Source organism: Phaenicophaeus curvirostris, chromosome 15 (assembly GCF_032191515.1).
Source record: "Phaenicophaeus curvirostris isolate KB17595 chromosome 15, BPBGC_Pcur_1.0, whole genome shotgun sequence".
Lineage (NCBI taxonomy): Eukaryota > Metazoa > Chordata > Aves > Cuculiformes > Cuculidae > Phaenicophaeus > Phaenicophaeus curvirostris.
In genome coordinates, this window is record NC_091406.1 from 20,753,444 (window position 1) to 20,774,543 (window position 21,100).

Here is a 21,100-nt window from a genome sequence, read left to right on the forward strand (position 1 = left end):
TTTTGCAATTGTTTGCTGGATGTTTTTCCTTCCGCCTCCTCTGGCCACCGGCAGCCAAAAGCCTTTGGCAGCAAAGCAAGAAGGTCAGAGGTGGCCTGGCCAAGGGGGCGCATCCCTGAGGGGTTCCCGTGTGGGGATGGGATTTTTCCCCTTTCTAGGTCCCAATCGTGTCCTCGAGGCCAGGCGTATGCAGGCAACCAGACCATGGCACCCGCCTTGGGCACACACGGGTATTGCAGAGCAAACAGCCAGCCGGGCACAGGGAGTGGGGCTGGGGGGCAAAGGCCAAGGGAGCGGCGGGTGTCAGGATCTGGCCCCATGGGCAGCGCCAGTCCCTAGGGACAGTGGCTCTGGGGAGCACTGTAACAGCATTTTGGGGACAGCAGGATGGGGTGCGGGGCAGGGAAGGGGCACAGGGCAGCTACCAAGGCGAACCCCAAGTCCCCAGGTGAGGGGGGCCAGGCTGGGGGGCCCTGTGGCAGCCCCGATGTTGGGGGAGGGCAGGCATAGCCCAGCCAGGGGATGGATAGCCACATGGGACCCCAGAGTGTGACCTGCCACTGCATGACCCCCACCACACCTTTCAACCCTTTGCCGTGCCATACAATCCCCCCCAGACAAGTGAGCCCCCCACCTCATGACCACTGTGCCAGGGACTCCCATTATGCCTCATCAACCTCCATTACACCGTGAGAGCACCCAGACCCTGAGAACACCCTCATGCTGTGAGACCTGATTCCCCCACACACACTGTGTGACGCCCCCGACAGGGGAGCTGTGGTTGTATTTTGGGCTAGCAGGGCTGATGGGGAGGGTGCCCCCTGCTGCATCTGGGGCAGGATCCGGCACCAGCAACCCCTCAGCTCCTGGTCCTTCCAGTGCCAGGCAAGGACCAGTGCCCCAGGGACTGGTGGGAGCCCACCAAAATGTGCCTTTGGCTGTGGTGGTGCCTGGCCCTGTGCCCGGCTGCTCCTGGCACAAATCCCGCCTGAGGCCAGTGGGTTCCAGCACAACCCGCCTGTACCGGTGCGGTGTTTGTGTTCCCTGCCGCCCTGTTTGCACTGCACACAACTGGGCTGTTTGTTTGCCCTGAGCCAAGGGAGCTGAGCCCGGTGATGGTGGCAGCAGGCATGCCGCAGGCAGAGAGAGCCCAGCTGCTGCTCAGCACCGAGCTAGTTGTGCCATCTCCCTGTGCCCAGCAAGGCGCTGTGGCTGCACTGCGGCTCTGCCCGCATCCTTCCTCCACACACACACTGCAACCTCTGCTCGGACGCCCTCCGCACGCTGCCACAGCTGAAGCCTTAATGTACTCCTGGCCCTTGCCATGAGCCGTGCCACCGGCAGCCCCTCTTGCCCCACTCTGGATTTCCTCCGCAGTGACACATCTGTTCCCAGCACACGTCCTCACATCCTATTTCTCAGGAAGAGCCACCGTGGGGCCATGCCACCCCCTCCTGAAGGGGGCACAGGCACCCTGGTGCAGGTGCTGCCACCAGCGCACTGGGGGTGGCCTTGTTGCCCCTTCACAAGAGCCTTGGGGGATGCGGGAGGACCTGGGGATGACGACATGCTGCTCGCTTGAGAGCACTGGTGCAGCTTTGTCCGTGTGGGTCACTAGAAGGAGGCAGGGGATTCCCCTGCTCTCTGGCCCAGGCAGGTGGGGCAGGGGCAGGAGCCAGCTGTGCTGGGACCCCTGGAGCTGGCCCCAGTGCTTTGAGATCATTGTTTTGGGCTTGGCACCTGTGTACTGGTTTATGGCCAGTTTAAACTGGTTCACAGCTTTTATAAAGTATGGGATGAGGGGGATCCTGTCAGTGCCGGCAGTTTTGGAGGGGAGGACACGGCTGTGGCTGCCAGTGCTGGTGTCCATGCAAGCCCACGTGCCTGGGGCAGCTGGCACAGTTCTTTGGACAGCAGACGCCTGCACACAGCCCAGACCAGAGGGGACCAACACCGAAGCTCCCTACCAGGCTTTTGGCTGCAGCATCTTCCCCTCCAGCATGGTTGAGCAAGCTGGTGCTGCCCTGCAGCAGGAGGTGTTGGGGGACGCAACCTGCCCGCTGCTTTTCATCCAGCTCAACCAGCTGCTCAGCACACCGGCAGGGCTGGAGTGGAGAGAGACGGCGAGGTAGGCACACCTGCAACGCTTTGGGAAGCCCAGCCTTCAAAAGCCCAACTCTGATGGAGCCCACAGCATCTCCCAAGGCTAGTGATTCCTCATCCCCCAGGCAGGGCTGCTTGCTGCCCTTTGCCTCTGCCCCTGGCACTGCTCCTGCCTGGCTTAGGGTGGCTTGTATCGTGGGAGAGGGCAGGGTGTCAAGAAGTGCATAGGCAGTGACCCTGCATGGGCACAGCATCCCTGCTTCTGCTCCTGTCTTTGCTGCCTCTCTTGGGGCTCCAGTGGTTGCTTCAATGCTGGAATGGTTCTTTGGTGCTCTGTGGACCCAGCCACCTGGTGTGTCTCAGGAGGCAACCAGCAGAGTGGGTCAGGGCCCAACACAGAGGAGCCAGGGCCAGCTGGATTCTGGGGTAGGCCAGGAGAACGACTGGAATGTCCCCAGGCCTCAAACTTTCCCTTCAGAGCTTGTCAGAAGCACAGGAACAGGGGGCCAGGGGTAGTGGTGGGTCTGCCCCAGGGGCTGGAGGGACTGCTGGGGGTAGAAAGCCACCGGGCTGTGTCTGTGACGGTTCTCCCCAGCACCCAGTCCCTCTGCTCCACCACGGCTCACATCGGCAAAGAGCCTGGTGCACTAGGCACGCTTTCCCCGTGCAGCACGCCCACCCTTGGGGACAAAGGGAAGCTCTGTCTACGGCAGGCGTTAAAATATTTGGCACAACTTGAGTGTGGCAAACAGCTCAAGACGTTTCTGTTTGATTCCAGCAAGTGCTGCTAACGGCAACGCAACTCCCAGTCCCAGCACAGCCTGGGCTCAGGTGGGTAGGGAGCCACCCTGCAGAGGACTGGGGACACCGGTGGGTGACAGATGGAACACGAGCCGGCATGGTGCACTCCCAGCCAAGAAAGCCAATTGCATCCTGGGCTGCATCCCTGGCAGCGTGGCCAGCGGCTCAGGGGAAGGGGTGCTCCTCTGCTCTGCTGAGACCCCCGGGGCTGCGTCCAGCTCTGGGGTCCCCAGCCCAGGGCAGACAGGGACCTGTGAGAGCGGGGGCAGAGGTGGCCACAGAAACGGTGTGAGGGCTGGGACAGGCTGCGTGCATTGGGGTGCTTCAGCCGGGAGGAGAGGAGGCTCTGGGGAGGCCTTAGAACACCCTCCCCATACTGAAAGGGGCTCCAGGAAAGCTGGGGAGGGGCTCTTGATCAGGGAGGGCAGGGAGAGGACAAGGGGGAATGGTTTTCAGCTGAAAGAGGGGTGTTTAGATCTTAGCGAGAAATGTGTTGTTCTGAGGGTGGGGAGGCCCTGGCCCAAGTTCCCCAAAGCAGCGGTGGCTGCTCCGTCTCTGGAGGCTGTCCCATCCCTGCCAGGTTGGATGGGGCTTTGAACACCCTGATCCAGTGGGAGGTGTCCCTGCCAACAGCAGGGGGTAGGACTGGATGGTCTGTGCAAGTCCCTTCCCACCCAAACCCTTCTGTGATCCCATAACTGGAGCAAACTCCTTGATCAGGAGATTGGCATGAGATTTAGGTCAGCAGGAATGGGGAAGTGACAGCTGAAGCTGCTCGTCTGCCCCTGCTCTGCAAGCCCACTGCTGCGGCCTCTGAGCCCCCTAAACCCCTCCTTGCTTGTGCCAGCCCTGTGCCAAACTGAGAGGTGGACCCAAGCTCCAGCTCCTGATGCCTGGCACATGGCATGGGACTACCCTGCTGCTGAGCCTGCGTATAGAATCATAGAATCATAGAATAACCAGGTTGGAAGAGACCCACCAGATCATCGAGTCCAACCATTCCTATCAAACACTAAACCATGCCCCTCAGCACCCCGTCCACCCATGCCTTAAACACCTCCAGGGAAGGTGACTCAACCACCTCCCTGGGCAGCCTCGGCCAGTGCCCAATGACCCTTTCTGTGAAGAATTTTTTCCTAATGTCCAGCCTAAACCTCCCCTGGCGGAGCTTGAGGCCATTCCCTCTTGTCCTGTCCTGTCACTTGGGAGAAGAGCCCAGCTCCCTCCTCTCTACAACCTCCCCTCAGATAGTTGTAGAGAGCAATGAGGTCTCCCCTCAGCCTCCTCTTCTCCAGGCTAAACACCCCCAGCTCTCTCAGCCGCTCCTCATAAGGCCTGTTCTCCAGCCCCTTCACCAGCTTCATGGCTCTTCTCTGGACTCGCTCCAGAGCCTCAACATCCTTCTTGTGGTGAGGGGCCCAGAACTGAACACAGGATTCGAGGAGCGGTCTCACCAGTGCCGAGTCCAGAGGGAGAAGAACCTCCCTGGACCTGCTGGTCACACCGTTTCTGATCCAAGCCAAGATGCCATTGGCCTTCTTGGCCACCTGGGCCACTGCTGGCTCCTGTTCAGTCGCTGTCAACCAACACCCCCAGGTCCCTCTCCTCCAGGCAGTTTCCAGCCAGACTTCTCCTAGTCTGGAGCTGCTCAGGGTTGTTGTGCCCCAAGTGCAGGACCCGGCATTTGGTCTTGTTAATCCTCATCCCATTGGTCTCAGCCCAGCGGTCCAGCCTGTTCAGATCCCTTTGGAACCTCCCGACCCCCCAGCAGATCGACACTTCCACCCAGCTTAGTGTCATCCGCAAACTTGCTAAGGGTGCACTCAATGCCTTCATCCCCTGGGCAGGTGGATAAAGTTTGAGGAGAAGGTGGAGGATGGCGGAGAGCGCTGGAGTGCACCCCATGTCCCAGCTCTAACCCTGCACAGCATCTTCCAGCTGAGGACTCACCTGCAGAACGGAACAATACTCCTGGATCTAGATGCCTCCAGTTTCAAGGAAATTATTGGTATGTGGGGAATGAAAATGTTACCTCCTGGGACTGGCTGGTCACCAGAGAGGGTTCAAGCTACAAGGAGGTCCCTATATAACAGCGCTGATGTGTGACAGCCAGGTGCCTGGGGTGGCTGGTTGTCACTCCACACCAGGCAGGGAAGCAGGAGGACTCAGGACTGTCCCCATCTCTGTTGCAGACAAAGTGTTTTCCAGGCAGCCCGAGGAAGCAGAGCTGCAGGCTGAGCTGAGGGAGCACCTGGCAGCCCTTCTGCTCCGACAGCCATGGCACCAACTCACCAAATCCCCAATGCAGCTCCTCGCTCAGCTCAGCCTGTCTCCCTGCCGAGGTGGGCTCAGCACCCAGCCATGGGTGGCCGCACAGCTGTCCCACCAGGCGTGTCTCCACTGCCACCAGCCTGGGGCAATACCCAGGCTGGCCATTTGTTTGCACATGTAATTTGCTCCTTGCCCCCTTTCTTTGCAGGAAGGGCCAAATGTTGGTCTGAACCTGGAGCCCAGCTCTCTGAAACACCTCACAAGGAGCAGGTAAGGTAGGACAGAGTTGGGCTGAAAGCAGCTGCTGCATCCCAAGGGCCCATCTGCTGCACTCCTTTCCTTTCAGCTAAGAAACCGATTCAAGAAGAAGATCCCACTGGGGGCCGAAGCAGCCCACATTGCTGTCGGTGAAGTTGAATTCCTGGAGAAGCCCTTCACCACCTTCATCCGCCTCAGGCAAGGGGTGACCCTTGGCTCTCTGGCCGAAGTTGCTCTCCCCAGCAGGTAAACCAGAACGCAGCCAACGGCCCTGCAGCACCTTCATCCCTGTCTCCCCGCTCCCCTCCACACAGGACGAGGCTTTGCTTAGTGAAAGCCAAGGGTATGGCACCCAGTGCTATGTGCAGTCTCAGAACCCTGGCTCACTGCTTTCACTCCTGCTTTTTCCAGCTCCTTAGGAACATCCTGGGATGGGCTAAGAGTCGAGCATTTGTTTGGCAGCCCAGGGAGGGCATCCCCTGGGTTATCCCCACCCGGGTTCTGTGTTTGCTGTCCTCCTCGGGAGGGTCTGGATGCTCTGCACTTGCTCCGGGCGAGGCTGAGAAGGGACATGGGTTTGCAGGAGCCCCTGGTCCTGCTGCCTGCGAGGGTCTCCTGGGCGGTGGGGCGGCGCGGGGGGAAGCGGGCAGGGCAGGAGGGGTTTCTCCTCGGTTGAGGAGCGCATCCTCCGGAGGGGGAGCGGTCTCGGGGACTCCCTCGGGGAGCGCGGAGGAGGCTGCCGGGGCTCCGGGGGGACATTGCCACCTCCCGGCCGCTCTGTCCAGAGCACCTTCCTCCGGGAGCTGGGTGGAGCAAAACATCCATCCGCGGGAGAGAGGCAGGGCGCAGGGGAGCCCCCGAGGCCTCTGGGGGCTCACAACAACCCTCTGAGCTGAATTTCCCTCCCCCAAACAAGATGGGAAGGAGAGCTTGTCCCCACCCGTCCCTTTGCCCGCGGTGCATCTCCTCCGCCGGCCCACGGAGCGCGGCCGCCGTCTCGGGGCTGTCTCCCACCCAGCTCCGCCTCTAGGGCCTTAGTTTCCCCATCACCTTGAGAAGTCGCCGGGCTGGAAGCAGCGGAGGCGGCGCCGTCCCCTGCGGGTCCCTCGGCGCCGCCCGGGGGGCTCAGCCCGGACACCCCCAGCCCCGCTCCCGCCGCCGGAGGAGTGTCCCTGCCCTCTCCCGGGAGCTTTGCTCGGGGTACGATCGCCGGGACTGCTCTGCAGCCTCAGGGTACCAGCACTGTGACTGCTTTTTCCAGTTTGGAAAGGAGTGGAGGGCTTGGTTAAGGGTGTGGAGGGGCTGTCTCTCTGGAGAAGTTATTATTTTGCCGTCCGCTCTGAGATGTGGGATTTTAGCTCTGTTTCTTCAAACACTCAGGGTCCTCTTTCCCTCCTGTGTCCCCGTAGTCCTATCAAGCCTGCTGCCCACACAGCTGGCCGGCTCTCCTTCCTGATGCTAACACTCCCGCATCCTGCCTGGAAGCAACATTCCCGTAAGCGTGGCCCCAGACACCCCCAGCGAGGGTGTCTCCTCCTCTGCCCCCAGACCTGTCCCCTCCACACCCCACCTGGGTTTCTGCAGACTCTGATTCCCCCAGAGTCCTAGTATCCTGGGGTCTCAGCCCATGGGGTTTCCATGCAGTGGGCAGCAGACACACGCCTTGTCTTCTGCTCCTCTGCTGGGGGTGGCCACCCCTCTGGGCGGCAGCAGCCCCTCAAGCCTGCCCAGCCACCACTCTCAGTATCCCCACAGCACCACCATCTCCCCAGGAGAAACAACCCCCAGCCAGGAGAGGTCTGCTCAGGACACGTGCTCTCTCACCCATAGGTTCCTCTTCATTCTGCTGGGTCCCCGAGCCAAAGCAAAAGCCTACCAGGAGGTTGGCAGGGCCATGGCCACCCTGCTGGCGGATGAGGTGAGCCTGGTGCAGGTCGTGGGTGGGGTGGGCCTGGGATGAGACCTGAGGACACTGGGGCTCCTCTCCTCTGCAGGATGCAACAGGGGAGGCAGAGGATGGGGTGAGCGGTGGCCTCCCTTCTCCAAGACAAGAAAACAAAGGTTTGGGGTGGGTCTGTGGGATGTAGGTACACCTGGTGCACTGAAGTGGTCAGTGCCTTTCTTGGTGATGGCTGCAGCCTGAGAGGAAGGATCCAAGAGGCTGAATGCAGGGACCTGGTGTCTAAACCATGGCATCCACTCACAGCTCTTTCAGAGGGTTGCCCGGCAGGCTGAGCACCAAGAGGACCTCATTGCAGGGATGGAAGCGTTCCTGGATGAGCTGACTGTGCTTCCTCCTGGGAAATGGGACCCCAATGCCCGCATTCCTCCACCAAGCTGTCTGCCATTTCGGAGGTAAGCTGGGAGGAGGACACTCGCAGCCCCAACCAGCCCCTCTGCAAGATCCCAGGTGGAAGCCTCTGCCCGTGGCATTGAAATCTCCATCTCCATGGGGATGAAGCCACCCAGAAGCCAGTCTTTGCCATTGAGGTCCTCCCAGCCAAGCCCTTCTGCAACTCCAGCCAATGGCCCCAGCTCTGGTCCCTGCTTCTGAGAGTCCTGCTGTTCCTCTTGGCAGGAGATGGTAAAAGTGCCCCGTGGGCCCTTCAGGCAGGAGCTGCCAGGTTTCAGCACTCAGATGTGAAAAATCCTCCAAGCAGGTCACCTCCAGCTCTACCCAGCTCCTTCACCAAACCCAATCCTGCTAGGCCTGGCTCCAGGGCTTGCTGGAGGAGAACATAGTTGGGTTGGAAGGGATTTTTTGAGTATCGCTTACTCCAACACCCCCTCTGATCTTTCCTCCTTCTGATCTTTCTCTTCCTCCTCATTAGCATGGGACACATAAGGTCCTCTCAGCCCTGCTTGCGGCCCTGTCCCATCTCCATCCTCCTTGTGTCCTCATAGCATTCCCTGGATGCAGCTGGGTTCTGGGGGCTCCAATCTGAAGGCTGTAGTCTCAGGCTCTGGTTTGTCACAGGACCATTGTCCACCTGCCGGATCAGCAGTCCCATGGCAACGGGGACATGGTGGCAGCTGAGGATAGACCTGGCCTGGGGCACCCGTGCTCCAGGGAGGAGCTGGAGAGGACGGGCAGGTGGGTGCCTGGGAGGATGAAGGTGGTGGGAAGCACAGCAGGATGCTGAATTCGGCATGTGCTTCACAGCACATGGAGCCACCACGTCCAAACAGCTCTGGGCTGGTCCTCCTGGGAAGGGATTGTCTCCTGTCTTGCAGCTCTCCCAGGAGGTGCTGGCCAGCTGTGGGGGCAGCTCTGAGATCTCCCTCCGCTGCTCAGGCTTTTTGGGGGGCTGCTCCGAGACATCCGAAGGAAGGCACGGTGGTACAGCAGTGACTTCTCTGACGCCCTGCACCCCCAGTGTCTCTCAGCAGTGCTCTACATCTACTTGGCGACAGTCACTAATGCCATCACCTTCGGCGGCATGCTGGGGGATGCCACAGCTAACATGCAGGTTGGTGCCATGGGGTGGCCTGCTCCAGCCCGGCTCAGCCCAGCCCCCGGGTCTCCTGAGCGCCCACCTCCCACCAGTGCTCAGTGAGCCAGTGGTGCTCCCAAGGCATCCTCAGCATCGCCTGAATCTTACGTCCTTCCCTGGCCTCTGTGGTCCTGAGTACTGATGCTGGCCCTGCAGCGTGGGGAGGCGTGGGAGCTCCCTGCAGCCATGCCGCTGTGGGGGAGAGCTCTGGGACCCCCATTCCCAACTCATGCCCGGTGCCTTGCACTCCTCCCCTGCATTTCAGGGTGTGCTGGAGAGCTTCCTGGGCACAGCCTTTGCTGGCTCCATCTTCTGCCTGTTTTCTGGCCAGCCTCTGACCATCCTGAGCAGCACTGGCCCCATGCTGGTCTTCGAGCGCCTCCTCTTCTCCTTCAGCCAGTAAGCGCCTTGCCAAGGACGGTTCCTTGGGCCATTGTCCCCTGGCTGAGGCCTGGGCCACCACCATGCCAAGCAAGTGTCATTGTTGAGGCTTTGGGTCACCCTTCCCACCAGGGACTACAACCTGGACTACCTGGAGTTTCGCCTCTGGATAGGGCTCTGGGTGGCCTTTTTTGGGGTGGTGTTGGTGGCCACCGAGGCCAGCCACCTGGTGCAGTACTTCACCCGCTTCACCGAGGAAGGCTTCTGCGCTCTCATCAGCTTGATATTCATCTATGACTCCCTGAAGAAGATGATGAGCCTGGTGGACACCTTCCCCATCAACTGGCAGTACCGGCTGGACAACATCACCTCCTACAGCTGTGTCTGCAACCTGTCTGGCCCTGGTGAGCCCAAGCAGCTGCAGGGCCGGTGGGGAGCAGGGGGCTACGTGGGGGAAGGCACTGGAAGAGGAGAAGGTGGCTGCTCCATCCCATCTTTGCCTCTCCAGCTACACTGGCACCTTCCTCAGCTCCCTTCAGTGTTGCCTGTCCATCTGCCTCTGCCTCCCAGTACCGCTGAGCACTGGGTGGGGGCAGCTCCAGGGGCAAGGAGAGCCTTGGTCTGGCTCCCGCAGCACCAGGATGGGAGATGCCGGGGCTGGTGGTGGGCACCTGGGTGGGTTTGCACTGCTCTTTATGGCCTGTTCTGTAAATCAGAGAGAGTTTCCATGGGCCTGAAGAAGAGTCCACTCTTATCCTGTGATCGGGACTCACACCGTGTACCAAAAGCATCAGTGTCGGGCACAGCCTGGGTCTGGGTGGTGCCTCTGAGTGGCTGGTACTTCAGCCAAGCCCTTCATAGGGGTGTTCCCACTTGGTGCTCCCAGGGCCTCAGGGGTCCCATGGGGCCCATCCAGCACCCTGAGCCCTTAGAGAGGGTCCATGGAACCTCCCTGGTGGCAGCAGAGTGTCCCCACCATGCTGGCACCCTGACCCCCCCATCCCCTTGCAGGTCACAGCTCCACAGGGAACACCACGTGGCTCCCCTCGCCCCTGACCCCCTGGCAGGTACAGCCCCTGCTCCCAGATGGCTGAGCTGGGACTAGGTCTGAGGGTTTGTGTGTGACCCCCTCCTCGCCACCTGCCCTGTCCCGCAGCCTCCCACTGTCCCGGCCAGGCTGAGCAAGACCCAGTGCCTGGGCCAAGGTGGGCACCTCCTGGGGACCAGCTGCCAGTATGTGCCAGATGTCACCCTCATGTCCTTCCTGCTCTTTGGGGGCACCTTCCTCTCCTGCACGACGCTCAAGCGCTTCAGGAGTAGCCGCTACTTCCCTACAGGGGTGAGCCTTCTCCGGCCCTCCAGGCAGCACGGCCACCCATCCCAGAAGCGTGGGGACGGCTCTGGGGGCTGCAGCCTGGGGCTGCTCCTGGGGCAGTGCCCTGCCCCACCAGCCCACGCCAAGCCCTCTCCATCTGCAGGTGCGGAAGCTGGTGAGCGACTTCGCCATCATCCTGGCCATCCTCGCCTCCTGCGCCGTTGATGCCGCCCTGGGCCTGGAGACCCCCAAGCTCCTTGTCCCCAGTGAGCTGAAGGTGCTGGAGGGGTGGACATGCTGCCACGGGGTGGGTCTGTGCCCCCGACAGTGGCCATCCTGCCATGCTGCCACTGTCCTTCCCACCACGAAGGAGGTCCCTTTTCCTCCACCTTTACCTCTACCCCAGCCTTTCAGGGATGGGGGCTGTGCCCCGGCAAACAAGAGAGGGTTGAACCGCAGCCGATCTCATGCTCTGTAAATAACCTGGCTTGGTCCTGGATTAACTGCGTCACACTACAACTCACACTGGAGCAAGAGCCATAGGCTCAAGTCTGGGCTTGGTCTCCTCGCCCTGGGTGTGGAGCAAGGCTGGCAGCACCTCAGAGCAAGCCCGTGCTCCCCGCCACCTCCTTGGGCTTCCCATCATCAACACACTCTGCCTCCTCTTCCACCCGCTTCTGGAGGCACGTGCCTCACTCCTGGCTTGCAGTGCCCAGGAGCAACTGGGGTGTCCTTCTGCGGGGATGGTGGGTCATGCTGCCCAGCAGCATCCCCCGGATGAGAACGCACGCTCTTCCTCTCCCCACATGGAGCATTCTGGGCTGCCCACAGGGCTCCAGCCTGGGTCCTTGGGACTGGTTCCATCACCCGGCTGTGCTGCAGACCCACAGGTGGGTGCTGGCTGCCATGACCCTTTTGCTCTCTGCAGCCCACAAACCCAGCACGGGGCTGGATCATCTTTCCCTTTGGAGCCAACCCTTGGTGGGTCTGCATGATATCTGTGGTGCCCGCCATCCTCGTCACTGTCCTCATTTTCATGGACCAGCAGATCACAGCTGTCATCCTTAACCGCAGGGAATACAAGCTGCAGGTGAGTGGGGGACAGGAGACAGGCAGGATCCAGCCAGCGGGTAAGACCCAGGTCCCGGCCGAACCCCATGGGCAGCCAGGGGAGAATGGGACTCCAAACCATCCAGCAAGGTGGACAGACCCCACTGTCTCCTCTCTGATGCTGCTGGGGAGGTGGCTCATCTCCAGCCTCGTTGCATCTCCCATTGCAGAAAGGAGCAGGCTTTCACCTGGATTTCCTCTGCATCTCCCTCCTGATGGTTTTTACCTCTGTCACTGGCCTCCCGTGGTATGTCTCAGCCACTGTCATCTCCCTGGGGCACATGGAGAGCCTGAGGAAAGAGAGCGCAATCTCATCCCCTGGCGAGCACCCTCAGTTCCTGGGCATCAGGTACACAAGGAGTCCAAGCCCCACGCTGGGGGATGCCTGAGTCCCACTCCAGGGATCCCTCCCACCCATGGCTGTGGAGCCAGAGGACAGGGACGTGCCCGTGCTGGCCAGTAGAGCTGGGTTTGGGGCTGCTTATGTCTCCCTGGGGATGCCACTTGTCCCCAAGGCCAGTGAAGCTGAAAAGAGCGGAGACTGGGGGCTGGGAAGACAGGAGTGTCTGGGGGCTCCCAAGGCACCCTGGGCAGTGGTGACACCTGCGCTGCACCCACAGGGAGCAGAGGCTGACTGGGCTGGCTGTCTTCATCCTCACTGGGGTCTCTGTCTTCATGGCACCCGTTCTCAAGGTAGGAAGCCTGGCTGCTGGGCTTGGCCTCTTGTCCAAGGTGGCTGGATGGTTGTATCCTGCAATGCAGGGGGGTCCTAGCCCTGCCATCCCTCAGCTCATTGACACATCATGGGAAGCGTGGCTGGAAGGGGCTGGGCACAGTGTGGGAAGAGGCTGGGCAAAGGGTCTGGCTGCAGGAGGGCTGGCACAGCAGTGCTCAGCTGCCCCATGACAGCTGTGGGCATCAGAGTCCCGTGCTGTCCCGAAACCCACCCCACCACTGCTCTCCATGCTGCCGCACAGGGTCTGAGCCTGCCTGGTGTTGGCTCTCACATGCCACTGCTGCCACATCAGGCAGAGCCATCCCATCTGGATTATGCAGGGGCAGGTAGGAGGTTCCTTTGCCTCTGAGAACTGCCATGCGAAGCCTTTGATATGATCTCCCACAACATTCTTACCCCAAATTGGAAAGATATGGGATTTATGTCTGAAGTGTTAGCTGCACCAGGAATGGGCTGGATGGTCTCATCCAGAGATACAGTCAGCAACTCAGGATCCAAGTGGAAGCCAGTAATGAGTGGTGTAACTCAAGGATCCCTACTGGGATCAATATTATTTAATGTCTCCATCAATGACGTATTGGGATTGAGCGCACCCTCAGGATGTTTGCAGATCACGCTAAGCTGAGTGGTGCGGTTGACATGCACAAGGGACAGGTGCCCTCCAGACAGACCTTGGAGTACACGGACCCATGTGGACCTTATGAGGTTCAAAAAGGCCATATACAAGGTCCAAGTGGAAGGTGGGGGCCAATGCCAGTCCCAACACAGCCTGGGCTCAGGTGGGTAGGGAGCCACCCTGCAGAGGACTGGGGACACTGGTGGGTGACAGATGGGACACAAGCCGGCATGGTGCACTCCCAGCCAAGAAAGCCAATTGCATCCTGGGCTGCATCCCCCGGCATGGCCAGCGGCTCAGGGGAAGAGATGCTCTGCTCCGCTGAGACCCCCGGGGCTGCGTCCAGCTCTGGGGTCCCCAGCCCAGGGCAGACAGGGACCTGTGAGAGCGGGGGCAGAGGTGGCCACAGAAACGGTGTGAGGGCTGGGACAGGCTGCGTGCATCGGGGCACTTCAGCCGGGAGGAGAGGAGGCTCTGGGGAGGCCTCACTGAGGCCCTTCAGTACCTCAAGGAGGCTGATAAGAAAGAGAGACTTTTCCCCAGGGTCTGTCATGATGGGACAAGGGGTGATGGTTTTAAACTGAACAAGGGCAGGGTTAGATTGGACACAAGGGAGAAATGTTTTGCTGTGAGGGTGGGGAGGCCCTGGCTCCAGGGAAGTCATAGCTGTCCCATCCCTGCAGATGTTCAAGACCAGGCTGGCCCAGAAGTCGAGTAACCCAATCCAGTGGGAGGTGTCCCTGCCCATGGCAGGGGGTAGGACTGGATGGTCTGTGTGGGTCCCTTCCCACCCAAACCCTTCTGCGATTCTGTGGTGGAGAAACTGGAGACTGGTCCTCCCTCTCTCTTTGTGGCAGGTGGCAAGATACAGGGCAGTGAGGGGTGTCCATAGGCTTTGGGAGCCTCTCCTGGGGCAGCTCTTCTTGCTTCCCCAGCCCCAGGATGAGACTGGCTTGGTCCTTCCTACAAGGACTCATCTCTCCTCGTCATCCCCCCTGCCATACTTGCAACAGCCCGAGGACTGGCAAGTACCTCCCACCTTGGGTATCTAGATCAGTGCTTCCTCTCATGTGGCCCTCGTGCAATGCCGGGGAAGCAGACCCAGCCCTGGGCAGCCCCTGCCTGTGGCCCTGGTGGAATCCATGGGGAACAGCAGGTGACTACTGTCTCCCTCCTTGCCTGCTGGCTTGGGAGAAAATCAAACCACACTGAGCAACACAGAGTGCAGAAGCCAGTTTATAGTTGCAAAGGAGGTAAAAAGGAAAGTGGTGTGCCAAGGTGACAGGACCACCTGGCACTTAGAGGTCCTGACCCTTAAGCCATATCTGCAAGTAGCTTGGTGTTGCATTTTCTATCTCCTGCCTGGATTGCTTCCACCATGCTCTGGAAAGCAGCTCAAGGAACTCGATGTGTTTCCCCTCTTCTCTGAAGACTGTGACGTCCCCACTCGAGCAGTGTAGCTGGGAGCATGCCCAGGCTTTCAAGCCTTCAATCCTTAAGATAAGTGAAAAGCCACAAAACTAAACTGGGCTGTTGGAAAAGAAGGGAGCAAATACTGTGTCCCTGTGTACAGGCTTTTGTGCAGAAGAGCATGCTCAGTGAGCGCAGCCCCCCTTGCTGATCCCTAATCCCACTCTTTTCTAGCACATCCCGATGCCGGTGTTGTACGGGGTCTTTCTGCACATGGGGGTGGCAGCGCTGAATAGCATCCAGGTGAGTGGGGGCTGCTCCAGGGGTGCTAGAGGGGGCTGTTTGGGGTGTGGGGGTTTGCTGGATACCACTTCTCACTGCACAGCAGAGCCTAGATTTAAGCTCTGCAGGATGTGCCACCTGGCATGGTTCAGTCCCTTGCCAGGCCCAGGAAAAGAAGGGACACCTTCCTAGACAGAGGAGAGGGAAAAGATGTCTGGGATGCTGATGAGCGCAAGTGGCTTCTGCACTGATGGATCAGGTGGTTTGGGAGAAGTGGTGGAACCAGCGGGTAACCCTGCCTTGTTCTCAGTGGCAGGGCTGTCCCCACCTGGGAGCTGCAGGCAGAGCTGGAACCTGCTGGTCCTTTAGTCCTGGCATTGCCATTGATGTGCCCCTTCTGATCCTATCCTGAGAAAACCATGGAGGAGAAAAAAAGTCTCCCCTCAGAAATACATGCCCCCTTTTTCCCTCTACATGGTACATTTTCCATTCAATTACCTGTCATCCTGCTTGGGATGACAAGCTCCCTCTCTCCCTCCCTCTGCCCAGGGAGAACGGAGTCCTGTGCTAGCAAAGGCAGGTGGGTAAGAGCTGCCTGAAAGATGGAGTTGTGTGACCCCCACTACTGCCCTCTTGCTCCAGCTCACAGACCGTGTGCGGCTGCTTCTGATGCCAGCCAAGCACCAGCCAGACCTCCCCTACCTCCGCCACGTGCCCCTGCGCCGGGTGAACCTCTTCACCATCATCCAGCTGCTGTGCCTGGTCCTGCTCTGGGTCATCAAGTCCACCGCAGCTGCTATTATGTTCCCAGTGATGGTATGACTTCCCTTTTAATTGTGGCAATGCTTTAGGTGCTGCCCACATATGCCCTGAGCATCACTGGAGCCCCTGCATTCACCTTGGGCAAGGGACAGGGGTGCTGTCCTGGGTGGGAATGCATGCCATGTGCTGAGCCCCCCGAGGGCTGGGGGTATCCCTGCAGGGCCACAATGTGGCTTTGCCACCAGCCTTCACCCCTTGGGTTGGAGCTGGCAGGGATGCCTCTTCTCTGCGGGTGTGCAAGTATTAAGGCAATGAGGCTGGGAGAGGGTCTGGAGCCCAGGGGTTCTGGGAGCAGCTGAGGGCCCTGGGGCTGTTTAGCCTGGGAAAGTGGAAGCTGAAGGGAAACCTCATTGCTCTCTGCAGCTCCTGAAAGGGGGTTGTGGTGATGTGGGTGCTGGTCTCTTCTCCCAAGTGACAAGCAATAGGATGAGAGGAAACGGCCTCAAGCTGCACCTAGTGAGGTTCAGATTGGACACCTTTACCAAAAATTTCTTTACCAAAAGAGGGGTTAAGCCCTAGCAGAGGCTGCCAAGGGCAGTGGTGGAGTCCCCATCCCTGGAGAGGTTCATAAACTGTGTGGCTTTGGTACCGGGGTGTACAGGGTTTAGTGGGCATAATCGTATTGGGCTGACAGTTGGACTATATGAGCTTAGAGGGCTTTTCCACCCTTAACAATTCCATGATTCTATGATTTTAAGAATCATCTCCTGGGACTTAGTCCAGGGAGGTGTGATGTGTTACCTCCTTGATGTTTACTGTGGGGATAGAGTGGGTGCCTGGCGCCTGGTCTCCAGCCCCAAGCACCTTGCCGTACCGAACCCCGCATTGCCGTGGCACCAGCTGCTGGCTCTGGTGGGGATCCGGAAGGGGCTGGAGCACATTTTCTCCCTGCACGACCTGAGCTGGCTGGACAGCCTCCTGCCCGAGACAGCAGCAGAGGCAGAGGGACAACAGCCCAGGCGGCGGGAGGAGGAAGAGAGCAACGGCGAGGAGGTAGGCGATGTCCTGGGTGCCACACTCCTTCAGAGCCATCCGCTTGTGGGGCTGCAGAAGCAACACCTGGGAGTGCTGCCAGTGTCACCCCCGCTTCCTTCTCCCTCCAGTCCAAGCTGATGCACCGCCCGGGACCAGAGATCAGCATCGCTGTCAGTTAGGATCACAGCCAGGCCGAGGGCACCCCTGGACCCCAGCATGGGCTGGGGAGCCACAACACGGGCAAGGACACCCTACGGCGACACGGCTGCTCCAGGCCCCAGTCAGCCTGGTTCTCTGGCGCCCACAGGCTCGTTCCCACCCTCGCCCCGTCAGGCCTTTCCTGCCGGCCAGGCCACAGCTCGGCCGAGGCATCACCCTGGCTCCCCTCGCCCTCACGCCCCTCACCCTGGCTCCCGCTCCCCCCTCCGCAAGCCCCTCCCCCCTCTCTCCTGTTGCCCCTCTTTACCCTCACCCCATGCTCCCCCTCTCGCCTTGTTCCCCTCTTCCACCCGCGCCCTTCGCCTCAGCTCCCGCTCTCCTCTCCTCCCTCGTCCCCGACCCTGTCTCCTCGCCTCCCCTTCACCCCCCCTCCGCTCCCCTCGCCCTTTGCCCCCCGCTTCCCTCCCTCCCTCCCCGCTGACAGCGGCCACGTGGCCGACCCGCCGCCGCCGGGGGCGGGGGGGGGGGGTAGGGAGCGCCGGGAGCGAGGCCTCGTTCGGCCAACGGCCGCGCGCGCTGCGGGGGGGGCGGGGCCGGGGCCCTTCGCCCTGACGGGCGGCGCCCGGCGCCAATCGCGGCTCGAGGCGGGCGGGCGCGTGACGCTCCCCGGCGCCGGCGAAGACCTTCAGCGGGGGCCCGAAGGAGAGGGGCGGCGCGGGGCGGGGCCGGAGCCAATGGGCGCGCGCGGCGGCCGGGCGGGGCCGTGACGAGCCGTGACGGGCGGGCGGCTCGGCCGATGGGCGCGCGCGGCCCCGGCGCGGCGCGGGACTGACGCGGCGCGCGGCCAATGGGCGCGGGGCGGCGGGCGCGGGGCGGCGGGGCGCGGCCGCGGGGCTCCAACCGCCTCGGCGTGCGGCGCGCGCGCGCGGGGCGCTGGGAGCGCGTGACGCGGCGCGGAGCGGCGGCGGCGCCGGCCAATCGCGGGGCGCCGCGGGGCGGGCGCGGCCAATGCGCGGCGGGCGCGGGGCGGGGCCGCGCCGGGTGGGGTGCGCGAAGTTGGTGGCGCTGCCGCGGCGCCGCGAGGGACGCGACCGCCCCGCACTCGCGCGATGCTCACGGACGGCGCCGCCGCCGCCGCCCCCGCTTCCCCCCCAGCCGGCGACGAGGAGATCGACTCGGTGGCCCCGCGCGCGCCGCCGTCCGCCGAGCCGCCCGCCCCGGCCGGGCCCCCCGCGCTGGGCCTGCGCGCCGTGCGCCTCTTCGGGGAGGCCGGGCCCGGCGGCGCGGGCGGCCCCGGCGCGGGCCCCGAGCCCGGCCTCGACTTCAAGCTGGCGGCCGCCGTGCTGCGCGGCGGGGGCGGCTCCGGCAGCGACGAGGACGAGGTGTCCGAGGTGAGCGCCCCGGGCCTGGCCTTTTCCCCCCGCCGGGCCCCGCGCGGCCCTGGCCCCGCCGCGCCTCGGCTGTGCCCCCGGGCCCGCCCGCCCGAGCCCCGCCGCCGCCCCCCCCCCCTGCCCCGGGCCCCGCTCCCCGCGGGCCCCCCGCCCCCAACCCTAGGCCTGCCCGCCCGCCGCCCCGCCCCCCCCCGGGCTCGCCCCGCACCCCCGGGCCCGATCGGTCGCGGGGGGCGGGGACGGCGGCCCCGCGCTGCTGCCCCCGGCCCAGCCGCGCTCGGAGCGGGAGGCGAGATCCTCCGCCCCGCCGAGAACAAAGTGGAGCCTCGGGCCCCGAGCGCCCTGCGCTCGCCGGGGAGGCCCGGGGCTCCCGGCCGCGGCCGAGCTCTCGATGGACGCGTACACGCTCCTGAGGCGGCAGGAATGTTCCTTACCCACCGAAATGGAAGCGGGCAGCGGAGGTGCCGCCTTCGGTCGGCCAAACCGACGGGGAGTTTTAAGGGAGGGTGTGGAGAGAGGTTGGAGCTTTATCCCGGCTCCAGCGGAGCATCGTTGGGCCGGTAAACTTGTATCTAATGCTGCTTTAGGTATCTCAGGGAGAGAAGACAAATGAAGGCTGTTACCTGTCACTTCTGCCCGCTCATCTTGCACCAAAGGGTGAATCTGATTTCCTTAGGTGGCTCCTTGAGAAAGAAGACGTGCGATCCCAGCCGCCATAGTTGTCCTAGTGGAAGGCAGGAGAACGTGGCTGGCACTCACCAGCTTCTTGTGGTTCCTATTCTTTGTACTCCTGCGTGCTTCTGCAGGAGGATGAGGATGGTGGCCAAAGCAATACACACCGTTCTTTCTTTGGGGTCAGGGTGGGTACTTTAGCGTGCGTCCACATTTCTCCTGAAGAAATGGAAGGAGAGGAGTCTGCATTCATCCTTCCCTGTCTCTATTTTTAGCCTTCTCTTGGTGATCCTTCTGTCCAGCCCTCCCAAAATCTGAACTAGGAGGTCTGAAATGAATAAAAGAAGTGATTAAACTGATGCACATCCACGCTTGCACTTTGCTCGTGACCACCTAGCTCAAGTTAAAAACTGTGTTAACAGTAGGATTAACTGCACAAAAAAATCTACTGAGCAGGCAGATGGGTGCTTGTGGGACAATATTCTTGGCGCGATTGGTATCCTAAATGTCCGATGGTAAGGGTTTATGTGTTCTAGTACGTTCCTGCCTCAGGGAGCTGGAAGGCCAGCTGTGGGCAGAAAAGGACAGAAGTAACTTGGGAGTTTCCACTCTCTAGAATGTCTTTTCTGTCAGGTTCTAATCTTAGAAGACACAAAGCAATAGTTAGAGAACCTGGAAACTTATGGGAAATGGGCTGTGTGGGAGCGCGTGTGGCTCTCCACAAGGGGAGCCAAGTTCTGCTGTGAGAGCTGATCCCTTTCGAACCGGCCCCGGTGCTTAAAGGATGTGAAGATGGAGAAGGTGTTTACTAAGCGCTCTGTTGATGTTTTGACTAAGAGCAAGTATTAAGAAAGAGAGCCTGTTATAAATAGTGTTTCTGGGAGATAAGCGTTGAGGTCAAAAAAATAAAGATTCCCAAACATCTGTTAGAGTAGAATTTGAAAAACCCAGGGAAAGCTTTCTTATTTAAAATACATAATAAAAAACAAAATTGGAATTAAAATACTTGGAGATTTCCAGAACAGGCATGGAGGACTTGGGCTAATTTTGGAGCTGAAATTGCCTGGGGACTTCTTTTCTCTGGTGTTTTTGGTTGTGGAGAGTAACTGAGGGAAGAAGATGGGTGGGAAGGATGTGCCTCCCTTTGGTGCTGCCTGGTGAGGTCACAGGGGATGGGGCGGACTGAGAGTGTTTCTTCTTTTCATTCTTTTTTTTCCTTCTGCCTGTGTGAGAACTACAAAAGCACCTGGTGTCAGTTAGGTGTTTTTCTGTTTTTGAACAAAGCAATGGCAAGTAAATTCCTGGGCTGGACATCAGCAGTTCTTGAACAGCACTGCTTTAAACCCCAGTGACTGACTGGGCTGTGGTCTTGCGCCATGAGTCACTGATCTGGGTGTAAGCCTTTCAGCTATTGTAGCGAGTGGGGTTGGTAGGAGCTAGGAGGGAGAATTAAAACAAATAAAGTGTTTTCCATGCTGCCTTGGTCTATACACTTGGGTTTTTTCCCCTGATTTTGAAGTTATAAAAATAATGGTACGATATTCTGTAGGCTCTGATGTGTGTCTGCAGCAGCATTTAGTTTTTGTATCATTGTATTAGTCTGAGTTTAATATGCTAAAATAATTGGATTGGTCAAAAAGACAAATTTGATAGAAAAGAATATCATCAGTGAAGCGCAAGATGAGGAGCGTCATGAGGTATTATCTAGAGAATAAAAAAGAGCAATATATTTTAGCTTAACTTATTTTAAAATATAGTGCATTTCTTGCATCGGATCTTCAGGTGCTTCACAGTGGTAGCGCTGGCCCTGTTTGACAAGGGAAGACAGTGAAGAGTGTGTGTTGCATTCATCCTGCCTTGCAGAACTTGGGGGGAAAGTCCAAGCTTTCTGGTTTCTTAGCTCAGTGCCTGCTTATGGAGTCACCAGCTGCTGGCTGGGAAACCAGGGGCTGGAGTGGATCCCGTATGAATGAGCTGTGTCAGGGCTGCAAGGGGAAATTTAAATGCATCTGTATAGAATATTTTCTAGAATTACCAGTTAAAATTATCCCATGCAAATAGAAACAACTGCAAGCCGAAGCATGCCTTTGGGCATGGGAGGACGAGACCAGGAGCCTTTGTGGGATCTCTGTGTGAAACGGGAGGGAAGCCATGATTCTCTGGGGTGTCCAGAGACACTTTGGCCGTTGGCTGCAGTCTGAGGTGGCTTTGAACTCAGTGTAGGGAATTGCTTGGTTGCCTTCTAAGACTGATCAGGGTTTGGACACAGCCTGCAACTGGTGTAGAGTGAGGTTCTGGTGTCAT

General features: G+C 60.0%; 2 protein-coding genes across 17 annotated transcripts in view; both read left to right on the forward strand.

Moving 5' to 3' along the window:
- Positions 1 to 1,835: 1,835 nt before the first annotated feature.
- SLC4A9 (solute carrier family 4 member 9) lies at positions 1,836 to 17,500 on the forward strand. The gene is made up of 22 exons (XM_069869124.1): positions 1,836 to 2,128; positions 4,752 to 4,912; positions 5,097 to 5,246; positions 5,384 to 5,445; positions 5,522 to 5,679; positions 7,264 to 7,351; positions 7,640 to 7,788; positions 8,411 to 8,527; positions 8,729 to 8,903; positions 9,193 to 9,326; positions 9,441 to 9,712; positions 10,320 to 10,375; positions 10,465 to 10,647; positions 10,787 to 10,900; positions 11,552 to 11,713; positions 11,904 to 12,082; positions 12,354 to 12,426; positions 14,730 to 14,798; positions 15,420 to 15,593; positions 16,440 to 16,637; positions 16,882 to 17,001; positions 17,102 to 17,500. The coding sequence occupies exons 1-22, from the start codon at positions 1,869 to 1,871 to the stop codon at positions 17,498 to 17,500; spliced, it is 3,453 nt and encodes a 1,150-aa protein (XP_069725225.1). The 5' UTR covers positions 1,836 to 1,868.
- Positions 17,501 to 17,827: 327 nt separating this feature from the next.
- Positions 17,828 to 21,100, forward strand: part of ANKHD1 (ankyrin repeat and KH domain containing 1) — a 119,365-nt gene continuing 116,092 nt past the window's right edge. For all 16 annotated transcript variants that reach the window (XM_069869584.1, XM_069869590.1, XM_069869582.1 and 13 more), the window contains exon 1: positions 17,828 to 18,124. In XM_069869584.1, coding sequence (XP_069725685.1) covers positions 17,843 to 18,124 — 282 coding nt within the window. In that variant the 5' untranslated portion in view covers positions 17,828 to 17,842. The remainder of the gene's footprint in view (positions 18,125 to 21,100) is intronic.